Source organism: Aptenodytes patagonicus, chromosome 10, assembly GCF_965638725.1.
Source record: "Aptenodytes patagonicus chromosome 10, bAptPat1.pri.cur, whole genome shotgun sequence".
In the NCBI taxonomy this organism is placed as follows: Eukaryota; Metazoa; Chordata; class Aves; order Sphenisciformes; family Spheniscidae; genus Aptenodytes; species Aptenodytes patagonicus.
Genome location: NC_134958.1, coordinates 15,666,540 through 15,679,520, shown reverse-complemented (window position 1 = coordinate 15,679,520; position 12,981 = coordinate 15,666,540). Strand labels below are relative to the sequence as shown.

At 42.0% G+C, this 12,981-nt stretch overlaps 1 protein-coding gene across 5 annotated transcripts in view; it reads right to left on the bottom strand.

Moving 5' to 3' along the window:
- TP53BP1 (tumor protein p53 binding protein 1) overlaps positions 1 to 12,981 on the bottom strand; it is a 31,943-nt gene that overhangs the window by 4,984 nt on the left and 13,978 nt on the right. For all 5 annotated transcript variants that reach the window (XM_076348242.1, XM_076348243.1, XM_076348244.1 and 2 more), the window contains 10 exons: positions 9,129 to 9,248; positions 8,259 to 8,495; positions 7,660 to 7,717; positions 6,347 to 6,439; positions 4,692 to 5,196; positions 3,530 to 3,682; positions 1,962 to 2,254; positions 1,435 to 1,611; positions 770 to 1,191; positions 447 to 638 (listed from right to left, as the gene is read on the bottom strand). In XM_076348242.1, coding sequence (XP_076204357.1) covers positions 447 to 638; positions 770 to 1,191; positions 1,435 to 1,611; positions 1,962 to 2,254; positions 3,530 to 3,682; positions 4,692 to 5,196; positions 6,347 to 6,439; positions 7,660 to 7,717; positions 8,259 to 8,495; positions 9,129 to 9,248 — 2,250 coding nt within the window. The remainder of the gene's footprint in view (positions 1 to 446; positions 639 to 769; positions 1,192 to 1,434; positions 1,612 to 1,961; positions 2,255 to 3,529; positions 3,683 to 4,691; positions 5,197 to 6,346; positions 6,440 to 7,659; positions 7,718 to 8,258; positions 8,496 to 9,128; positions 9,249 to 12,981) is intronic.

Sequence of the window (12,981 nt, the reverse complement as noted above, 5' to 3'; positions counted from 1 at the left end):
TCACCCTGCCTATATGTACAGAGGTGGCTAAACTCAGTAGTACCTAGAAGGTACACACTACCACCCTCTGACAGAGAAGAGCAAGAAAAAAAGATACCTCGCTTGTCTATCTTTCTTCTCAAGCCCTGTACCCTGCCTGTCTCTTTTCCTCCCAATACTGCTGAAGAGTTTGTATCATAGCAGCCATCCACCAAGTGTAAATGAGTACAGCAAGCATCACTGTCCTAGAAGCAGGCCACTCTCCACAAACCAGTCAATACCACTAAGTCTCTGAGCAAGACACAAAACAAGAAAAGTATCTCAAAGATCCCATTATAAAGTACCAAAAGCATTGCTAAATACCCAGAAGATTTAAACATGGGTAATTCAGATCAGGAACTAGAAGCATCTCAAAGGCACAAGACGCATAACAGCACAGCCAGCAGCTCAACAGCACCTCCCCTTACCAAGACTGATGTCAGCTGCTTTGGTCAGGGGGGTGACAGGTTCGTAAGGACCTAGCCCAAACTGCTCCCGGAGCTTATTTCCTTGTTCCAGAGACAGGATAACAGCCATTCGTTTGTACCACTTCCTCTGGCCTTCCTTTTCAATGCAGTAGTATAGCTCGCCAGACTCCTTCCGGTGTCCCTTCACCACACCTGACGAGACAGCAAATAACACCCATTAACCAACTATACCCAGGCTTCTCATCCTCCTGGACAAGCACCCATCTCCCATTGCATTCAGCAACTCAGAAAACCCAAGGATGGAGCTCAAGCACTGCTCTTACCTGCACTAAAGTACTCATCCTCTGAGAGTGCGGTCACCTCAGTCTCCAGTGGGATAGGATCACAGAGTAAAATATCTTTTCCTAGCACATCACATTCGTATCCATCATCAAAGAGCAGCTTGTACTTTCCTGCCCCAACATCTTGGGTAATCATCCCGGAATAGAAGTACCCATTTGATGACCACTTTGCTACAACCCTGAGGCCCACAAAGCTGCTCCCAGAGGATGAGTCTGCACAGTCTGAAGGACCAGTCACCACTTGTAATGGGATTTCTGGAGAGTCACTTCGACGTAAGGCACAAAAGCCAGAAGTGTCAGATTTCTCCCCTCCATCTGGCAGGCGAACTGAACGAGTAAATGATTTCTCCTCAGGTGATGCTGTAGTTGACAGATCCTCCACACCTGGCAGTCCAGCTAAATCTCTGTAGAAAAGAGAAAAGCCGTCCCAAAAGGAAAAAAGAGAAAAGCACTCCCAGAAGGATCAGGAAAGACAGCTACTAAACAAAGAATACTTGGGCAAGATGCTTGCAGCTGCTACATGCCACCACCGAAAACTAGTTCCTGAAACATTCAGTACTCCTTTTTCTCTGTCACACTAAGACAGCAACTCCCCATCCTCTTCCTTGGCAATAAATTAAAGTTACAGTCTCCTTTTTCCAGAGTACCTTGTTCCTGTTGTTCGAGATGGTGGGCGGCCTCTTCTTCCTCGCCCACGAGGTGTCACAGGTGCTCTGCCACCCTGACGAGTGCCAGGCATAGCGTCCTCCTCTTCCTCACAAGGCAGTGCTCCTGTCTGGCTAACTCTGAGTGGAGATGCTGGCTGACCAGCTCCTTTCCTAGGGCTAGAGAATTTATGAGTTAACTGTTCTGAAAAGAGAAGCCAGTTCATTAGGATCCCCCAATTTTCTCTGTGATCTCACAACAATTCTCTGGTCAAGAAGTTTGCCTCATCGCTGCTAAACTGGCAAGAGCTTAGGCAAAGCAATGCCTCACAAGGAAACAAACTACTCCTTTAGGAAGAACAGATGTGAAAACAAAGACTTATCTCCTTATTTCTGTTCATCATCAAGCCAGATCCTTCCCAGAAAATTCTTAGTTTAGGGTCTACCCTGCTTCATGCTCCACCCAAGCCCGCTGTTCACTTCTGCAAGTTGGAGTACCTGTTCTTCCTTTCTCAAAGCTCTGCACATACCTTAATTTTCCTAAGGCGCCTCTGCCAATGGGTAAAGCAAACTCTCCAGTTTCTGTCCCACACGCTTTCCCTTTGACAGCTCCAGTTCCTCGCCCTGAGCTGCTGCCACCGCTGTGTGTGGCAGAGTGACCACTGCTTGCTCCACTGGATGTACGGTGGAGGCTTGAGGCCTTAGATGAGAAGGAGCTAACATCACCAAGGTCCCCTGAGGTCAGTGATGAGCCCACTGCGGTTCTAGAGGAGGATGTGTCAGTCTCACACTCCTGGCACTCCACTACAGGCTCCTCAGTTTCCTTAAAAAAAGGTTCGTCAAAGGTGACACACTTGCTAGATGGAAGCTCTACAATCACCAGGCAAAAGTGCAGACAAGTTGACACCACATTCATGAAACTGGATAGCCATGCAGATTTGAGTCTGGACTGATCAATGGTAGACAGTGTGTCTCTCACTATAGGCCTGTAGCTGCTCTATATAAAGAAGTCACATTAAGAAATCAGTCAACAGGACAGAGCTTGGTTGGTATCAAATTAGTCTGGCTTTGAGTAATTCCCACCCTTCGAGAGTGTGAGTGCAACAAATACATGAGACGCTAACAGCCTTTGGTTACTAATAATCCAAGATCAATTTCAGACAGCTGGTCATTTGGAGCCATTAAAGTTTTATGGATATAAAAATATGTATCTACAAAATAGTGATATCAAATGGTGGTAGATAAATTGGAAATGGTTATATGATTGTGATTACACAACCTATGTAAGCACATTTCAGGAAACCTAATTATTTTAATGTCACAGTAAGTAATTTCATGTGTAGTATCAGGTGTGAAAGTATAAGCTTTGCACTGAACTAATTTATCCTTCTGCGTCATTACTCATTGTAACAACACAGCACAAGACTCTTATGTTATTTACCTTCATAGCAGAATAGCAGTAACACTTTATCGCTAGCAGGCTGATATGATTACTGTGCACATTAAATCAGCATTTGTCAGGTATCTTTTGAGATTCCCTAAAGATTTTCCGATTAATGAATGGACATGCACCAACACAAGTGTACTAAGAATAGGCTTGTTTATTTTTTAAGTTGCTTTTTGTAGACCTCTTATAGAATCTGGTCCACAGGATTCAAAAGAGTGCAGTTAAAAATGACAGAGCTGCAAAACAGGCTAAACTACCTTACGTAGTTCAATTTTACAGGCAGAAGTGACTTTTGCTTACTAATAGAATTTCTGCCCATTCTGAAATCTCTCTATTCTGACAAAATCCCAAGAATTTTAAAACAGTTGGACACACATAGTAAAGTCTTTTGTTCAGTTCTTTGGGAAGAAAAAAAAGTCAGTGTGTCTTCAGAATAGAGTAACGGGCATGAAATACACCAGCAACAAATACACAGCTTTCGCCATGCACTAAATGGTTTACATATTTGCTCATGAAGAAAAGTTTGTCATCACAGCACGCTAACTTGTTCACTCAACTTGTTTTCTGCAGCCACAACACATTCTCATTTTAATTAATTTTGTTTTTCAGCCAACATATCATTACATTTAGCCCTGAAAAACAGGAACTTACCTCAACCACCTTTCGTTCCACCTCTGCACCATTTATGTAGTAAACGTCTGTTATAACACGCGTAACAACAGTGCGCACTTCTCGAATAGTTCGCATGTGGCGATGCTGAACTCGGCCTTTAGGTGGGTGAAGAAGATTGAACTCCTCCTCTCCCTGTAATAAACAGGACAAATTAAAACCAAAACAGACCACAATGAAAAGCAAATAATTTCTGGGTAGAGCGCTCTCTGCAGTACAGTTTCTTCATACTGTGTTCAAGTACTCAGGTAGGGAACCTTTTAGCATCTTGTTACAAATTAGATGCAACACCACAAGAAACCCTAAACAAGGGAGAATGGAACACATTTTGCTGACGGGTAGAGGAAGGGAAATCATAGCAGTCCAGGGAGGAAACGGCAAACTTGCTTAGCATGGCTTCTGATACTCTTTCATTCAGTGGACTCTCAGACATATCGCATCATGTTGCACTGCATATTTATGACCTTGTTAATCTCCTATTTCCCAGAGGACACACTATTCTTAACTCAAGTTTAGAAAAAATCATTTTTCTAGTCTTTGTGTTCACAAGAAAATATACAAGCTGGAACTGCAAAGCAGTGATTTTTCTTGAGTCTGCAGTACTTTCTGAAATACTAATTCAAAGTTATTCATCTTGTTAGAACGTTTCTCTGGAGGCGCTCTCCCCTCGTGTGTTTATCCATTGACATTGGATGGAGTGGCAGAACAAGCTGTCAGAAGTTGGCTGGTGCAAAAGAGGAGGCATCAAACCCTTCATTCAAAATTTCATGCAACTCCCATCTCCATCCAACAAAAAATGAAAATTTTTTTTACAGTGTTAACTACATCTGGACACCCCCCCCCTCCAACCAAAACTTGTCATATTTTTCCAGAAAATAAATATGGAGACATTTACTTCCCAAACTTATGCTGCCCACTGAGTATTGCTACACTGAGTATTGCTACCTTAGCAGTTGTGTACATTTGATACAGGACAGCTTGCAACATTAACATTTTAAAGTGTTTAATGTTAAACATTAACATTTTAAAGTGAAAAAAGTTGTTTTTTTTCAACAGAGAACCTACTGTTAGTGAATTTACTGGCTGAAGGGATACTTTACTGTTCTAAAGCAGTAACATTAAATACCGGCAGCCTTCATCCCACCTGACTGTGCAGAGAGTCCGTGTCCTCTCCAGAGGCGTTCACAAGCTTTTCCCCACTCTCCTCAGTTTGGACATTTGCATCTTGTCGCCCAGGTCTTTGCCCAGACATACTGGTTCCCAGTTCCACCTGCCTACATATTTCTTCTGACGTTTGTGTTGCTGTTGTAACAGTTGTTGGGGTTTTAAAAAGACAGTCTGCTGTAGTCTGAATCCCTTTATTCTCGGTGTTTGCCCACCTCTCTCGGCTTTCATCAATTTTAACAGCCTTACTTGGTTTCTTCTGCATTATTCTCCCTTCTTCTGTCTGAGTGCTTACAATACCAGTCTCCACAGACTCCCCATCCTCTGCACTAGAAGGTTGTGGTTGGCAGTCCTGCTGCATCCTCTGAGGAACTAGGACCTGTCCATCGCTGTCATCTGCCTTGTGTTGCTGGTACTGCCAACCACTGGGATTTTTATGTAATTCAGCATCTTCTTGTGTGCCAGGAAAACTGAAGAGATTCCCCCTGCAAACCAGTTATATACAGATCAAAATTACTGATTAAAAAAGCAAGACAACCAATATGCTGCCACTCAAGTGAAAGCATTATAAACACCCCCCCGCAGTCATTCAATTAAATTGCTTCTTAAGATTGCACAGAACTCAGCGAGACTCAAATTATGAAATAATCTTTCAATATCTCTCAAGTGATTCACATGGTAGCAAGAAGAATGGCTGACACCTGTAGAGAACTAGGTGCTTTTCCGAACACTAATAAAGCAATCTACACTCCACACGTCAGGCACCAACTACGCAACATGCTTCTGGAAGTCATGCCATCTTGAAGTTGCTACAGGTTGCTTCAGCACTTCATTGGCTTGAAACTGGTAATCACACCTAGCAAGAAGAGGCAGGAGCATAAACACAAATGCTGTCTAATGTTTTCATTAGAATTTGTCTGCCCTGTCAAAAGTGTTATCAGGCACTACATGGGACTGTATACTGAGCCTTACTAGAAGTATACATTTGGCTTCCCTCGTGTACTTGAGGACTTTGAGGAGTGACTGTCTTCCGTTCTGTCTGTATATTGCCCAGCATTGGAACTCCCTATTTATTACGGTCGTTAGTGTAACTATTCAAGCTCTTGAAATATAGGTTACGCTTTCTCCGTAGACCAAGACCTCACTGCCCTATCAAAAGATAGAATGGAAAACACTGAAGAAGCAGATTTCTACACCTGGTCCTCCAGCCAGCACCCTTATCACCATAAGATATGCAGCAGTACAGTCCTTTTCAAAGCAACCAGAGACAGCAAAAATTGATGGACTTGGAAGGGAGACAACAGCAGAAACAATAACAAACACAATAGGTCAGAAGATCTTGGAACAGGAGAAAGAAAAGGTATTTAAACAGCTGTAAGTATGATCTCAGTTCTCTCAAGCCCCAGATTTTACCGAAGCACATTAGCCAGCTAGAATCACATCGCTGCTCAGTCAAAAAGGTAAGTCTGATTACCATGTGAGATACAAACATACAGTACTTATTATACTTACCCCGTTGTCCCCAACCTTCTAAGTCACCCAAAGACAATGACTTAGTGCAATTTCTTTGATGTAGAAAATGCACGTGCATATAAATCCAACCAGGACTGGCAGGCAAAGACTGTGAAGAGTTACCTAAATGGAGAAGTGGAAAGACCATGACCTCTGGCCTCATCCTCTCGACGAACTTCACAGACACGACTAAACACAGATGATGCTTTCTGGAAGCTAGCAGTGCAGATTTAAAACAAACAAACAAACAAAAAAGCATCAGGGAGTGAGAAAATCCCTTATACAGCAAAATAAGAGTTCTCTAGCCCCTTGGGAAAGCAACAACAGGTATTGAGCTTGTTGACCTATACAGCCACAGAATGAGTGAGATGTTTCTTGACCTTTGAGACTGACCAAGCTGCAATTGCATAAGCATTTCTGTCATTTCTTCAGACACCCTTACAGCCAAGAGCAATGTAAGGATTCCAGAAAACGTAGTGTGGAAAACTGCAGTGCCACCAGGAGTTTCACCATCTACTACCTCTGGTACCCACCAGGGGACACAGTTAGACCATTTATGGCTTATTTCTCAGGATTTTCTGACACCGCAAAAATATTGGGAATGACAGTCATAAAGCAGACCCTGAGAGATCAAGTTCAACGTACACCTACAAAGGCAACCCATCCTCAACCAGTGAGGAATGACTGCCACACATCCTCAGCACTGAGGCATGATTACCATCCAGCATGCAATCCTGTGACAAGAGATACTAAGTTTATTTCAAAGTTTTCTCACTGCTTCAAACCATTATACTTCATTCAGATGACTACAGGTCATGATCTTCTGACTCAGATTCTTGTTAGTACTTACAAACCATACTCCCCAAAAGCTAAAATCAAGCAATGCTAGGCATTAAATGTGAGATAAGATAGATACATACAAATCAAAAGACCAAGGGAGTAACTTATGTTAAGTCATGGTCAACATGTTAAACTGTGATTTCAGTATATTGGTGACCTGGCTGTGTTTCTATCAGCTTCATAACAAAAACAGAATTCTCTTTCAGAACTCCTCAGATATTCTTTGCAGAAAACTGCACAATAAGGAAAGAAAGCAGAAAACCATGTATTTGAAATTTAAGAGGTGGATAGGGCAGATGTGCATTCCGGACTGCACAAGACATGAATTTCTGCTTTGACTACAATCAGAAGGAGGCAAAATGCTGACATTAGTAGGAAGCACAAAGCCTGTAGTGAAAGAGCAGGTGGGGCACCCCCCTTGCCTATGTACTTAAAACCTGCTGCGAGAGCTAAAGAGTTAATATCGTGGCTACTGCTAAAAATGTTCCCTGCTTCTATGTCTCATTTTCATTTTTTTCCCCTGCTGCTGGTAACGAGTGGAAAAAGGATCTACCCAGACCTTCATATTAACTTTGCGCAGCAACAAGCCCAGTTACCTGGCAGCAGCTCCGGCAGCAGCAAAGGATCCATCTTTCTTGTCACTGGCTGTAGGCTCTGAAACAAGAAGGAAGGGAAGAATGATTTCGGTGTCACCTGAACAGACTGTCCTGCCCCTTCCCAGCCCCCCACACTCAGCGAAGAGAGAGGTTGAGTAATGCTGGACAAAGGGTGCCCAGGCCTCCCTGCCCAACTTCTCATCACAGACCTGAGTTTCTACAAGTTTTAGACTATTAGACTGAATGTCACTGTTCTGATGAAAATGCTGTCAAACTTTTTTGTCCGGATTATGCTTTTAAAATCTTTTCCTTCCCAATATAATCAAACTCCAGTTCCTGTCCTGTGACATTGCCACTATACATCACAATTTGTAGTCTGCCGGAAATACCCTTCCTCACCACAGAGGCCTCTCCTCTCACTCCATCCTTGCTTAGAGTATTGCAGAAACAGAGAAACAAATTTAAGTGACACTGCCCAAAAAGAAAAACAAGAAAAATTACAGAGACTAAGAGACCGTCTCGGGGAATGCCACAAAGAGGTTTTGAGTTATGGCTGAGATCTAGTAGGACCTGTATGTTTGGAGGTTTCATGCTCTTACTTTCCAAGCTGAATGGCAGGGACTCCTCGCTCCCATCATTCACAGGGGTAACAAGGCTCATTCGCAGAGAGAGTTTTGCATCAGCCTCAGGAACCACACGAGAATCTCCTTTCTCGCCCACTTCTGACACGTCTGCTGATACCATTGCACTTTCCACGGTGACGTTGTTGGTCCCCATTGTGCCCTCTGCTGTAACATCACTAGTTGCTATAGTGCTGTCTGGGCAACTATCATCCACTGAAGACATGAAAACAAAGAAAGGTAAAACAAAAAGTAGCTACTGTCATTCACACTGCTGGGGTTCAGGTCCCGGTTCTGTTTTGAAGATGCTTCACTGCATGCATTATTAGCAGTAGTGCAGTAGCGGAAATTCCTATCTAAAGTTCTGAAGCATGAAAGTTCAGTAGCACAGGTATCATCCTTAGCTTGCGACAGAATACTTTACTATTACCCAAGCAGAAATACACACTTCCTTTCATCCAGCAAATGCAGGGTGTTGTTTTGTGAACCTAGCAGAGAAAGTCCTCCTAAAAGATGATGAGTACTGGGAACAATCTTCTTTTAGTCTACACTCTTTGACTACTCAGAGGGGTCTTTCGCATTCTTTAAGGAAGTTGTCTTCCTTGCACTCACTGTGTTCCCACATACATGTTCCATACCACCCCCCATACTCAGGGAGCAAACACCTTCACTAGAGACCGAGGAGAGAACGTAACAAGGAAAGTGTGGAGAAGGGATGAGCCCTCCCCATAGAGCAGCAATGTTTTTTGCCAAGGTAGGTTTGCGTTATCCCATCAGATCCTGCATCAAGAATCAAAAGCTTCCAAACAGGCTTTCACTGCAGAACAGAGTCATTCGGGTCAAACTCACCAATTGGTGTGCTGTGTCTTCTGGGTCCCATTTTAAGCTGGCCAATAAGAGGTGGCGTTATGCTGGTCAAGGGCTGAATGACATCACCCTCCTTCGGCAAAGTAAAATGAAATGGGGTTCCTGTAAGACAGAGCACGCCAGGATTAGTAATTTCAGGGGACTACTTTGGTCCAAATACCAAAAGCACAGGTTCACTGTGCTGTGGAAATGGGAAAAAGCATAACCCTGGTGCTGTCCTGTACAACCCGCCCCTGAACAGTTACTGTTTCAGGACAGCTGCTCTAACTGATCCTCCTCACCTTCTGTGTGGAAAATCTCTCTCGGTGAAAATCTGGGCTGTGGTCAATTTGATGCAGCTGTCCCCAGGTGCTAGACAAAAGTGAGACTAAATATCCTGACATGAATAGGACTTTTACAGAATGCAGCTTTGCTTCAGAAATGCTCAGGGATTTTCCACAGAAAAGGGAGATGACACCAGAAACAGAAGTGAAGGTTAGGACAGAAGTGAATAGGCAGAGCTGTGTGTTGCCTGAATTAATAACCTGAAACTTATACAGAATGATGCTTTATCATCAAATCACCTTGGATAAAAGGTTAGCAGATACACTTCAGATAGCCATCTATGAGCCCGAACAATTAGTAGCAGTCAATTAAGGTTTAGACGATGACAGCAGAAACTTGCCTGGAAAGTAAGCTTTAAGAGAAATAACAGATAGTGCAGTTTCATAACCAGCTGCAGGCTGCCACCAGAAGGGCTGGCCCCATCCTCCTGTCCTCTCCAATACTTCTGCCCCTTCTTGTGCAGTCTCCAGCATAAAGGGCCTGCAGGGTCTATTGGCTGAGGTAGCCTATCCCATCAGGGAAACCACGCTTTGGTGGATTTACCATGTGTGGATCTTGCAGGATTTAACAGATAAAATACATTAAAAACCTAGTAAGATGCTCCCTCCTTTTGCCTCACCCCATGCCTTTTATTTGCAAACCTTCAACACCATATATCAGTAATTTGCAGGCTGCATTCTTTCCAAATTGCATAGAAGTATTTAACAAAACTAACAGAATAACCCTTTCCTCCCCACACTGAGGTCAAAATAGGTTTTCATCGTCTTTGTCACTATCCTTCCTTTTCCCTTTTTCCTAAAACTGTATTTGTTCTTTGTATTTCATTCAAGATATTACTCGAATAATGCAAGTGACAATTACTTAACTCCTAACTTTTAAGAAGCATGTATAAAAAAAACCCCAAAACTAAACAGCATTGGAAAATTGTTAGTTAAGGTCACGAGAACACAAATTCAAGTTACTTAAATTCAAGAGCTAGCACTAGATATTCAGCTACAACTTTTAGTTATAGCCAGATGCAGTGCATCATTCTTCAGTTACACAAGACACTGACATATGATTTACACAACTACCTTGTGGCAAATGAAGCCATAAATACATGACAAAGACATCATCCCCTCACAGAAAAAAACCCGACCAGTGAAAAGCTATCTATTGTCCGTTTGAAAACCATCATTTGCCCTGCTGTCACAAGTTTTAAAGATACGCTTCAGCAATTGCAACATCCTTGAGATCAACCTAAGGACTTCAGTGTATTTTTGCAGCGGGTAGGTATTTCATAGTGCAAGGGTACTCACACTTTGTGGGTACACCACATATCAAAAGGCCAACTACCATTCCTCACAAATAGTTTATGCATGCCTGTCATATCACGACCTATAGCAGATCTCAATTTAAAGTGTTTTATTTAAAAACTTAAGTTTTTAGAAACTCCACTGAATTTTGATCAATTACAATCCCTTCTAGCTACCACAATCCCTTCTAGCCTACAAATCCACATTTTGCAGGCTAATAACAAACGATCAAAAGAATTTATGAAATGATCAGCCTGCATTTTAGTAAGATAACCTAGTTACTAAACCAACAGATACCGTTAGAGAAAACAAACAAGCTTTCACACTCAGAAGACCTGAAAAAAATGCATATGCCTGAAAGCTTAATTGCTTTCACATAACTGCATCAACTGTTGCAACAATGAAAAAGGTTAATTCTCTCTACAAACTTTTCTTATGGCCTTAAGACCATCATCCTATAACATTTCCTTTTACCTTCCAGCATCAAAAGATTGGGTCTTTCTTTGGCCCACTTTGTCTCTCTCAAGTTTGCTAATGCTAAGGTATAAAAAATTTCATTTGCTTGGCTAACACTTTCACAGGGAGAGCTGGATGTTTCTAGCACAAAACTGCACCCTCATAATGGATGGAGACAAAGGAATCTCCCAACTCTGTGTCAAACTAAGTGAATCAGAGCTATCATCCTCTTCTCTTCTAGATGAAAAGGTAAGTCCCACTGCCTTTTCTGCATACTGTGATGCTTCTTGCACACTACTACTACATGCATGGCCAACCTGCAGCTCTCAAGCAGTTCAAGCGCAGCTCCCTCTGCTCTCGTTCTTCTCTCCTACCCATCACCTCTACAAGGGATGTGGCACATCTACTGTGGCTCTCAGCCACATGAAGATCTACAGAGAAGGCTAGTAGTAGTGGATGGCCACTCTGTTTTCTGTGCACACAGAAAGGAGGGAAAAAAACCCCAAACCCATCACCCCAAAGAACCCCATGCCTTCTATTTAAGAACTTTTGCCTTCTTTTTCAAAAAGCCCTTTCTTAGCTCTGTTCTTAACTCACTAGCACAACTATTTAATAGACAGGACAAAAGCTTGATTACATACATTTTTCTCCATTGGTAATTCATATCTAGCTGTGATATACCAAGAAGACCCCATTAGAAAATAAGAGACAACTTTATTTCCAGAAGTCTTCCAGATTAAGTCATCACTCTAGCCAAGCCTAAGGCAATGTTAAAAAGATTTAAGAGCTTGACAACACAACTCTTCGTTATTTTAATAAAAATACTAACTTTTTATTTAACCTGGTATGCTTAAACTTTATCATAACTATGTTGACTGCACTGCTTATCTGTTTCTTCTTTATTTTATATCACCAGTAAAAAGATAACTTTCTGAATAAGGTTTTGTATGTACAAAACTGTACAATCTCCAAAAAGATTTCACAGACAACCACAACTTCTATAAACTCCATAGAGTCTTAGAAACAGACTTTAGTGAGTAAATTTCTTTTCCATACCCCTATATTCTACCATGTTCTAACCTTTGAGCATTTTTTAGTAGAGTAACTAAACAGTTAATATCTTACTCAAGGCAATTTCAAAAACAAAAAGACACCCCCCAAACCTCACCATCCAGTTTCTACTCCTGCTTCTTGGACTCTTCCCCAAGATCATTCTAGTCCTCACCCAAAGTTTGTGCTTACTGATGTATGCTTCATAATCTGTTGATAAGGGATTAGACTCCTGTTGGAAATAACTATTATGAGAACAAAGCTGCTTTAAGAGAAGAGGGATGCTCTCAAGCTCTTCATGTCTTAAGGACTGAGTGATGGTAAGAGAACAAATATCACTCTACATACTTTTCCACCATGCTTCATGAGCCTGAAGACAGCAGGCAGAACATCTCAAAAGCCTGAACTCTCTCCTAACACCAATCAGCCCTTTAGTGAAATACAAATGTGCAAAACACAGCCATCAGCATTAATTTCTGAGTTCATTTTCTCCAAACAGCGGCTTACTGTTCTCTTTCAAAAGTAAATCCAGCCAAGTGTGATGTGTTTAAGTTGCATTTAGATTTATCCAAGAAAAAATGTTTCGAGTACAATATAACAAGGGAAATGTTACCTCAAGTTAAACACAATTTTGTTCACACTCTCTTAAAAAGGAAGTTTTGGATTGTGAACTCTGTGAAAGGCCATACTGAAGTGGAACGTAACATTCA